Source organism: Papio anubis, chromosome 20, assembly GCF_008728515.1.
Source record: "Papio anubis isolate 15944 chromosome 20, Panubis1.0, whole genome shotgun sequence".
Lineage (NCBI taxonomy): Eukaryota > Metazoa > Chordata > Mammalia > Primates > Cercopithecidae > Papio > Papio anubis.
In genome coordinates this window covers 39,589,040-39,600,269 of record NC_044995.1, presented here as the reverse complement: position 1 = coordinate 39,600,269, position 11,230 = coordinate 39,589,040, and the positions used below count along the sequence as shown (strand labels likewise).

Sequence of the window (11,230 nt, the reverse complement as noted above, 5' to 3'; positions counted from 1 at the left end):
ATGTACTTTTAAGTTACCAAAATGACTGAAGGCTTCAAAATGACCGAAGGGAATGGCTTCCCAACATATTTTATACTCACAGGGTTTTTGTGCTCTGTGAGTTGTTACATGTTGACAATGGTATTTAAAAAAAATTGATTGCTTTCCCACATTCCTTACATTCATATAGTATCTCTCCAGTGTGAGTTGTTTCATGATTTTGAAAGGAATAAAAATTATGAAAGGCTTTCCCACTTTTACATTTATAGGGTTTCTGTCCAGTGTAAGTTTATTCATGATGTCAAAGGGAACTGGAAATATAGGACTTTATCATTGTTTACATTCATATTGTTTCTCTCCAGTGAGTCTTTTCATGTCTTTGACATACACTGGGATAAACAAAGGCTTTCCCACATACCTTGCATTTATTCGGCCCATCTCCCGTATGCATTACCATATGTCTTCGAAAGCTTGAGCTATGAGATAATGCTTTCCCACACTGCTTGCATTCATAGGGTTTCTCTCCTGTGTGAGACTTTTCGTGTCTTTGACATACACTGGGATAAACAAAGGCTTTCCCACATACCTTGCATTTATGAGGTCCACCTCCAGTGTGCATTATCATGTGTCTTCGAAAGCTTGAGCTATGAGATAACGCTTTCCCACACTGCTTGCATTCATACAGTTTCTCTCCAGTGTGAATTCGTTCATGATATCGAACTAAACTGGGACGATCAAAGCCTTTCCCACATATCTTACATTTATGAGGTCGATCTCCAGTGTGCCTTTTCATGTGTATTTGAAAGCTTCCAAGATGATGAAATGCTTTCCCGCATTGCTTACACTCATAGGGTTTCTCTGCACTGTGAGTGGTTTCATGTCTTCGAAGGGAACTGGAAACACTGAAGGCTTTCCCACATTGTTTACATGTATAGGGTTTCTCTCCAGTGTGAGTTCTTTCATGTCTTATATAGGAACTGGAATCAGGCAAGGCCTTAGAACACTGCTTACATTCATACGGTTTCTCCCCAGTGTGCATTCTCTCATGTCTTAGATAGGAACTGTAAAAAGGAAAGGCTTTAGAACAGTGCTTACATTCATACGGTTTCTCTCCAGTGTGCGTTCTTTCATGCATACGCAATAAACTGGGCCAAAAAAAAAGCTTTCCCACACAACTTACATTTATAAGGTCTGTTTCCACCTTGCACTACCATGTGTCTTCGAAGGTTTCTACGAGAACTGAAGGTTTTTCCACATTCCTTACACTCATAGCGTTTCTTTCCAGTGTGAGGCCTTCCACGCGACTGAAAGGAGTGATGATAACTGAAGGCTTTCCCACGTTGTTTATGTGTATGTGGCTTCTCGCCATATTCCTGATACTCACATGGTTTGTATCCAGCATCAACTCTGATGTGGCTATTAAGGGATAAATGACCCATTATGACTTCTTCACACTCAGTGCTTTGACATGGATCTTCTCCAGGACAAATGCTGTTGTTCACAATACTACCTTGAATCAGGCTAAATGGTTCTCCACATTGACTACTGTCTTTACTTTCACTGAATCTCTCTAACATATGACATCTATAAAAAATGAGAAGTACGTTACCAAATAGTTGTTTCTAAATGATTTTATGTGTATTAATAGGTATCAGATGTACTTTTTCTTTCCTTTTGTTTTTTTTTTTCCTGAGATGGGGTCTTGCTCTGTCACCCAGGCTAGAGTGCAGTGGCACGATCTCGGCTCACTGCAACCTCTTCCTCCCGGGTTCAAGCAATTCTCCTGCCTCAACCTCCCAAGTAGCTGGGATTAGAGGTGCACGCCACCATGCCCAGCTAATTTTGTATTTTTAGTAGAGATGGGGTTTCGCCATGTTGACCAGGCTGTTCTCAAACTCCTGACCCTGTGATCCACCTGCCTTGGCCTCCCAAAGTGCTGGGATTACAGACGTGAGTCACTGCACCTGGTCAGATATACTTTTTTAACATTACCATGCAAAGTGTAGGCTTCATGCCCTGTTTGAACATGAATGAACTGAAGGCTATGCAAGGCAACCCAACACTGGCAGGGTTTTTGGTTTTTTTTTCTTTTAATTAATTAATTTATTTTTTGAAACAGGATCTTGCTCTGTCACCCATGCTGGAGTGCAGTAGCAGGATGATGGTTCATGCAGCCTTGACCTCCTGAACTCAAATGATCTACCTACTTCAGCTTCATGAGTAGCTGGAACTATAGGTGTGCACCAACACACTTGGCTAATTTTTTTTTTTTTTTTTTTTTGAGACGGAGTCTTGCTGTGTCGCCAGGCTGGAGTGCAATGGTGCAATCTTGGCTCACTGCAACCTTTGCCTCCTATGTTCATGCAATTCTCCTGCCTCAGCCTCCCAAGCAGCTGGGGTTAAAGGTGCACACCACCATGATCGGCTAACTTTTGTACTTTTGTAGAGAAAGGGTTTCGCTATGTTGGCCAGGCTGGTCTCAAACTCCTGATCTCAAGTAATCTGCTCGCCTCAGCCTCCGAAAGTGCTGGGATTACAGGCATGAGCCACCATGTCCAGCCTCATATGTAAATTCTTAGAATATGTTTTAGGAGGAAATTTTTAAAGACTAAATAAATTTAGGCTGGTGCAGTGACTTACGCCTGTAATCCTAGCATTTGGGGAGGCCAAGGTAGGCAGATTGCTTGAGCGCAGGAATTCAAGACCAGCCTGGGAAACATGCCAAAACCCTGTCTCTACAAAAAATACAAAAATTAACCAGGTGTGGTGGCGTGCAGGTGTAGTCCCGGCTACTCAGGAGGCTCTGGTGGGAGGGTCACAAGAACCTGGGAGGCTGAGGCTGCAGTGAGCCAAGATCATATCACTGCACTCCAGTCTGGGCAACAAAGCAAGGCTCTGACTAAAAATAATAATAATAATAATTTAAAAAATTAAAAAATAAATTTAAGCTGGGCTTGTTCATTTTGTTTTTTAAATTTCCTTTCATTCTGAGACTCACTTCAGAAACATAACTTTCTCCTGTGAGTGCAAATTACCTTAGATTTCTCCTAGGATTTTTGTTCTGATCTTCAGTATTCTGGCCTTCCCATATCTTTCCTAAAAGGTAGACCCAAAAAATCACTATAAATTATTATAAAATTATATAAAACACTAAGATTTTACGTATACTGCAATCATACATGATTCATTCATCAAACTACAGTTAATTCTGTACAGTTTGGGGGTGGAGGCAGAGTCTCACTCTGTTGCCCAGGCTGGAGTGCACTGGCATGATCTCGGCTCACAGCAACCTCCGCCTCCTGGGTTCAAGCAATTCTCCTGCTTCAGCCTCCTGAGTAGCTGGGACTACAGGTGCCTGCCACCACACCCAGCTAATTTTTGTATTTTTATTGGAGACGGGGTTTCACCATGTTGGCCAGGCTGGTCTTAAACTCCTGACCTCAAGTGATCTTCCCACCTTGGCCTCCCAAAGTGCTGGGATTAGCGACATGAGCCACTGTACCCGGCCTTACAGTTGATTCTTTAACAACACATGTTTGAACTGCACAACTCCACCTATATATGAATTTTCTTTAGTCTCTGCTATCCCTAAGACACCAAGATCAATCCCTCCTCTTATTTAGCCTTCTCAATGTAAAGATGAGGATAAAGACCTTTTAATCATCTACCTCCACTTAATGAATAGTAAATATAGTTTCTCTTCTTTATGATTTTCTTATCCGTATTTTCTTTCTCTAGATCACTTTATTGTGAGAATATAGTATGTAATACATGACTTACAATATATGGATTAATATGGATTAATCAACTTTATTTTTTTGAGAGGGATTCTCGCTGTGTCTCCCAGGCTGGAGTGCAGTGGCATGATCTTGGCTCACTGCGACCTCTGCCTCCTGGGCTCAAGTGATTCTGCTGCCTCAGCCTCCTGAGTAGCTGGGATTATAGGCACATGCCACCATGCCCAGCTAACTTTTGTATTTTTAGTAGAGACGGGGTTTCACCATGTTGGTCAGGCTGGTCTCGAACTCCTGACCTCATGATCCGCCTGCCTTGGCCTCCCAATGTGCTGGGATTACAGGCGTGAGCCACCGTGCCCAGCCAATCAACTGCTTATGTTACCAGTAAGGCTGCTGGTCAATGGCTGCCTAAGCTGTGGTGAACAAAAAATTATTTGAGGAAGTACTTCTTTCAGGGCTGTCACCTCTGAATTCTGTGTTGCTCAAGAGTCCATCATATGCCCTTTCCATATTTCAAATCATTGAACAGCACTGATGACCATGAAACAAATGTCTGTAATTGATTAAGTGAAGACATGATACCATCCTTACTTATACAGTCCAGGTTCCTGATGGTTTCTTGCATCACATATCTGTACAAATTCTTCTGTGATGGACCCAGCAAAGCCCATTCCTCCTGGGTGAAGTTCACAGCCACATCCTCAAAGGCCACTGTGTCCTGAAACATTCCACATAGATAGAGGACAAAGGTTGAGTGACAGTACTGAAAAAGCTACACTCAATTCATAAACTTCATATGATGCTGTGCTTTTCAAGCATTTATTCAATGACATAGTAAACTCTCTCATATTCTCTCTATACTCACTTTCTCCCACACAGCCATTTTGATGGTAGAATTCAACATGTTTGGTAAAGTTACTTTACCAAACAGGTAAATAGGAACAGGTTTCTTCTTGGTGAGTTAAATGAGTCTTATTGCCTGGATCACCCTAATGTCTATTCCTGTAGTGGGTTGCAGTTCTTGTCAAAGTCCTACTGACAAAGTCCTACTACTGATTGTGCAGAAGAGAGCCACCATTAGCAGTCCTGAAACAACATGTCCTTACAAATTCTTATTCTCAAAGTTGGACCTTTTATGGTGTCTAGGAACTGGATTTAGGGAGTGCCCCACCAATGTAACTAATAACAGGGCTTGATTGTATCTAAACTGTTTATGCAAAAAGTATATTATTTTCTTAACTCCTATGTTCTGAGAGTTTAGAATCTTACAAACTCAGCAGAGGGAGTGTATGTGATCAGCCACTGCTAAGTTTGAATGGTTGTCCCCTCCAAAACACATGTTGAAAGTTAATCCGCAAAGTGGGAGTAATAAAAGGTGGGGATTGAAAAGGTGATTGAGTCTTGAAGGTTCAGACCTCATGAATAAGTTAATCTATTCATGGATCAATGGCTTAATGAATAAGTAAATTACCTGAGGAAGGGGACTGGTGTCCTTATAAGATGGAAGAGACCCGAGTTAGGCACTTCAGCCGTTGCCATGTAATGCTTTATGCCATCTAGGAACTCTGCAGAGTCCCCACCAGCAAGAAGGTTTTCACCAGACGCCCAGGCTTAACCCTGGACTTCCCAGCCTCCACAACAGTAAAAAACAAATATTGTTCCTTATAAATTATCCAGATTCAGATTATTCTTAAGCAACAAAAAACAGACTAAACCAGCCAGCAAAAAACACTATAGGCACTGGGTCTCTAATGAGAGAGCCTGGTAGATAAAATTTCACGTTTTTTTGCAACTTGTTAGTTGGAGGATTTGGCACATCCTCTGGGATTATACTAACAGAAAATCTGGAAGCTGGTAACTGGTTTCCTCTAGATCAAATGTAGTTAAGCATGACAAATAATAAAAGATATTTCACCATCCCAGTGGAAAAATTTTGAACATCTTATTGGGTAATGTCAAAGGAGAAGGAAAGAAGGGCAATGGGAGACTGTATTATTAGAAAAGAACTCAATGTTATCTCTCATGAATATTTATAAGATTCCCTAAATAACTAAAACAGACCTAAATAACTAAAAATTACACTACCAGCTGGGCACCATGGCTCATGCCTGTAATCTCAGCACTTTGAGAGGCCAGGGCAGATGGACCATTTGAGCCCAGGAGTTTGAGACCAGCCGGGGCAACAGGGCGAAACCCTGTCTCTGCAAAAAAAATACAAAAAATATTAGCCAGGCATGGTGGTATGCCTGTAGTCCCAGTTAATGGGGAGGCTGAGGTGGGAGGATCATCTGAGCCCAGGACATGAAGACTGTAGTGAACCATTACTGAGTCACTGCATTCCAGCAATGGCAATATAGTGAGATTCTGTCTCAAAATAAATAAATAAAATTATATTACCAAATCTAATAGAAGTCACAAACATCTAAAAATGATAAAACAAACAAACAAACCTTCTCACTGGCTGGGCGTGGTGGCTCACACCTGTAATCCCAGCACTTTGGGTGGCCGAGGTAGATGGATCACCTGAGGTCAGGAGTTCGAGACCAGCCTGACCAACATGGAGAAACCCCATCTCTACTAAAAATACAAAATTAGCCAGGTGTGGTGGCGCATGCCTCTAATCCCAGTTATTTGGGAGGCTGAGGCAGGAGAATTGTTTGAACCCAGGAGGTGGCGGTTGCAGTGAGCCAAGACTGCGCCATTGCACTCCAGCCTGGTTGACAAGACCGAAACTCCGTCTCAAAAACAAACAAACAAACAAACAAAAAACCCTCTGACTAACAAAGTGACAGTTTTTCAAAAACAGATAAAGGATTTTGAAACTATGATATTCAGCACCCCATATCATTAACAAAGAGATAAACAAATAGATAAATAAAAGTGAAAAAATGGTAGAAAACCCGTGTGGAGTTTTTATTTGTCCTTGGCCCACTCACTCCCCACCTCTGTGCCAGTCTTGAAGACAGCAGCCTGAGATCCCAGTGTGGAACTCTGGTCACTATTCTAGAGAAAGCAGATCAGATGTTATTCACAAATTATTGTCTTTGTATTTTCCAATCATTCTGGGGATGATCAGAAGGTGTGAAACAAGGCTCTCTTTCCTATTTCATCTACAATGGAATCCAGTTAGGGTCAAACATAAGAAATGCTGAAAAACGGTGCAAAATACACAAATAGCCTGCAACTACTTGGGACAACAGATTGTAATTAAGGCACACATCAAGGCCAGGCACGGTGGCTCATGCCTGTAATCCCAGCACTTTGGAAGGCTAAGGCGAGCAGATCATGAGGTCAGGAGTTTGAGACCAGTCTGGCCAACACAGGAAACCCCTGTCCTCTAAAAATATAAAAATTAGCCACGCTTGGTGGCACATGCCTGTAACCCAGTAGCTGAGGCAGGAGAAACGCTTGAACCCAGGAAGTGGAGCTTGCAGTGAGCCGAGATGACGTCACTGCACTCCAGCCTGGGAGACAGAGTAAGACTTCATTTCAAAAAAACAAAACAAAACAAAACAAAACAAAACATCAACAAACCAACAGATGATTCTCTGAAAAGATCTGTAAAACTGATAAGCCCACAGCAAAGTTAACACAGAAAAAAGAGAGGCCTTCACTACTAATCCTATGGACATTAAGAGCACCATGAAAGAATATTAGAGACAACTGAATGGCCACATATTTGATAAATTACATGGAATGGACCAATTTCATAAAAGACACAGTCTACCAAAACTCATAAAAGTAACACCAAGTAATATGAATAGGCCTACATCTATTGAAGAAATTGAATCAATAAATGATAAATATCCCAAGAAAAAGGAACAGGCAAGGATGGTTTCACTGGTGATTTATGGCAAATACTTATGGAAGAAATGATACCAATTCTCTACAATGTCTTCCAGAAAACAGAAGCAGGGTTTCACCATGTTGGCCAGGCTGGTCTTGTACTGCTGACCTCAGGTGATCCACCCACCTCGGCCTCCCAAAGTGCTGGGATTACAGGTGTGAGCTACTGTGCCCGGCACAGAGGTAATACTTTCTGGCCGGGCGCGGCGGCTCAAGCCTGTAATCCCAGCACTTTGGGAGGCCGAGACGGGCGGATCACGAGGTCAGGAGATCGAGACCATCCTGGGTAACACGGTGAAACCCCATCTCTATTAAGAAATACAAAAAACTAGCCGGGCGAGGTGGCGGGCGCCTGTAGTCCCAGCTACTCGGGAGGCTGAGGCCGGAGAATGGCGTGAACCCGGGAGGCGGAGCTTGCAGTGAGCTGAGATCCGGCCACTGCACTCCAGCCTGGGCGACAGAGCGAGACTCCGTCTCAAAAAAAAAAAAAAAAAAAACTTTCTAATTGATGTTATAAGGCCAACATTGCCCTAGTACCAAAAATAGACATTACAGACATATCTCCACTATGTAAGGACATAAGGGGAAGACTGCCATCTTTAAACCTGGAAGCGGGCCCTAACCAGAGATCTGACCTACTTGAATTTGGATTCCCAAATTCAAGAAATCTGGAAATCTAGGGATTTACTGCCAGCCCCAGGAGTTAGGGTGAGGGGACAAGATAAGGCATTAGACAGCTGCCTTCCCAAACCTTTGAAGACTCAGAGGGAAACCGGTCCTCTTTGGGAAGAAAACAGACTGAGGATCCCACAGATCACAGCTCCTCCCATGCACAAACCCCACATACGAGTGGGGATTCCCCCCATGACCCTTCCATGACCCTCCCCGAATCTTGGGGAGACGCGGGGCTGCGGGCGCGGAGCTGCCCAGAGAGGGCTCGGCTCCGAGGTTGGGACCGCAGTCGCCGCGCAGGAACCGGACAGGACGCCCGGGGTCCCGGCTGCCGGCCCAGCCTCACCCTGCAGAGCAGAGCTGCGCCAGGGGAACTCGGGTCTCAGACCCCGGAGCTGACGGCGGCAGAGGCCCGGGTTTCGCCGCAGCGGGTTCTGGACGGTTCCAACCAGCCTTTGACACTTGACCACGCACACGCACCATTTCCCGGCTTCCGGGATGTTCCAGGGTCGTCCCTCTGCTTCCCGCTGCCTGTGGGGGTCCCAGTGTGACACAGGCCGCCACAGACTTTCCAGGGCGTCTCTCAGTGACCGAAGCTAGAGCTGAGCGCAGGGGCGTGGAGAAGACGCCGCGGGTTCTTTGAACCTCGCACCCTCTTCCCAGCCGCGCGCCTGATTGACAATTCCTACGACCTCGCCCCATGGCTCTGATTGGATAGGGCTCCAGGTCCAGCCCCTTGGGCACTGAGTGACAGAAGAAGCGATCACGCAGTGCTGAGTAGAGCAGGATGAACGAGTTCCAGGCACAGCCCTTGACAGGGCAGGCTTCCTCCCAGAGCTGTGTCCTGATCCCTTCCAGGGAACATTTGCATTTATGCAGAATTACCTGCCCGTACTCAGCGGGCCCGTACTGCCTTTTCCTCCTGGAGGAGTCACAAGTGTTTTGCAGGGAATCCCAGACTCACGGTCCGGTGGAGCCATTCCCCTGGCCTTAGAGCAGAGGGAAGCCCAAGGCCACACAGGCCACACGGCAGCAGGAGGGGGGCCTGATGTCCACCGGGAGTCAGGATTTGAGGATGAGACTCTTGGCAGCAAGGTCAAGCCTTCCTCTCTCACCTTGCATCTCAATCTACTCATTTTCAGCCAAGGAAATAAAAACAGGTCAAGAACGGTATCAAATGTGTGGAAGAACTGAAATCATACGGCAGCAATAAATGAATGAATGAATCGAAACAAAAATGAATCAAAACAGAAAAAAAAAAGCAATAACTTGAACTAGGGCAGATAAGCAGCCTGCTGCCCTCATACTTCACAAGCAAACGTCCCATTCAGGAGGCTAAAAATATTCCCAGACTTGGCAGCCAGCCTCTTGACTGTTGAAATGGAACCCCAGAGTGAACCAAAACCTGGTGATAAGACTGGGACACTGAAGGATTTGACTCTGGGAGCTCAACATACTTCCCTGTGCCCTCTGCAGAGTGTGGAAATACTCCCTCTGTCAAGACGTGCATTTTCACCAGCAGCAAAGTTTCATGTAAAGTTAGTTTAAGGGCCCAGCGTGGTGGCTCACGCCTGTAATCCAGCACTTTGGGAGGCTCCAGGGTGGATCACCCGAGGCCTGGGGAGCTGGAGACCAGCTGGCCAACAGCTGGTGCAACCCCTGACTTCTGCTGTAACACAGGCTGGTTGAGGCATGGCACCTGTAATCCCAGCACTGCTGAGAACTTGACCTGGGAGGCGGAGGCTGCAGTGAGCCGAGATTGTGCCATGTGCGTTCCAGCCTGGGGTTACAGAGTGAGACTAGTTCAAAGTGCTGGGGCTTTAAGGCACTGACTCATAAACTGCCTTCTTCAAAGTAATCAACCTTTTACCTAGATTTTCCCAATATATACTTTTTTTTTTTGAGACACAGAGTCTCTAGTCGCAGGGTTGGAGGTGTGTGGCACGATTCCTCCGCCTCACTGTGCCCACCTCGGCTCACCATTCTCCCTGCCTCATCCCTCCTCGGAGTAGCTGGGACTACAGGTTTCACCACCCCAGCTAATTTTTTGTATTTTTAGTGGAGACGGGTTTCACCGTGTTGGGGCCAGGATTTTGGTCTTGATCTCCTGACTCTCCTTGATCCGCTTCCCGCCTGGGCCTCCCAAAGTGCTGGGATTACAGGTGAGCCACCATGCCCGGCCTACATATAAATGTTAAGTTCTGATTCTATGCGCAGCTTCGGCCTACGTGCAGGCGAGCACAGGCTGCGGAGGAAGCGCCAAAGGGGGCTCTATTTGCCTCCCTTTGCAACCTTCAGAATGGGTTCAGCGTAGAGTCACTGGTTCAAACTCTGCTGCCCAATCTAGGTGGTTGGGGCTCAGAAAACAATACCCCAAAAAGAAGACCTTGGAAGAAGCCTCAGAAGCAAAAGTTTTTTCTCCGCAGAGGGCAGAGGAAACACAGTCCCATTCTTGGAACTCTTAGTCCTACTTTTCTAACCAAGGCTAGCAATAGAAACGAGAATCTCTCTTCTCCAAAGTGGGTCATAGAATCCAGAATCCTTTTCCCCTAAATCCAGGCATAAAATCAAAACATATTACTCTAACTTTCCATTGTCCTTTCTGTGTAAAAACTGGCCATAAGCAAATTAACTGTCCAACAAATTAATTGTAGGTCAGGGGTGGCCCTGGGGGTTCCACATTGGAAGAAGAATCGTCTTAGGCCACATATAAAATACACTAACACTAACAATAGCTGATGAGTTTTTTAAAAAGTAGCAAAAAAAAAAAAAAATCCTAATGTTTTAAGAAAGATCATGAATTTGTGTTGGGCTGCATCCAAAGCCGTTCTGCGCCATGGGTTGGACAAGCTTGCTGTAGGTCATAAGACCTTCCATTTCAGAGTGGGTCCTGCCTCATACCCAGAAGGAAGGAATGCGTGTTCAGAAAGGCCAAGAACAATCTAGACACACAGGCCTTGATGGGTTGCCCCACTCAGACTGTTAGCATTGGATCA

The 11,230-nt window shown here is 45.1% G+C and overlaps 1 protein-coding gene across 1 annotated transcript; it reads right to left on the bottom strand.

Moving 5' to 3' along the window:
* Nucleotides 1-231: 231 nt before the first annotated feature.
* Nucleotides 232-9,823, bottom strand: ZNF563 (zinc finger protein 563). Its single transcript, XM_017952243.3, is given in 6 exon segments — nucleotides 232-1,138; nucleotides 1,140-1,563; nucleotides 3,015-3,075; nucleotides 4,308-4,434; nucleotides 6,660-6,719; nucleotides 8,715-9,823. Coding segments are annotated over 6 exon segments (1,710 nt in total). The 5' UTR covers nucleotides 8,937-9,823; the 3' UTR covers nucleotides 232-322.
* Between the last annotated feature and the right edge of the window lie 1,407 nt (nucleotides 9,824-11,230).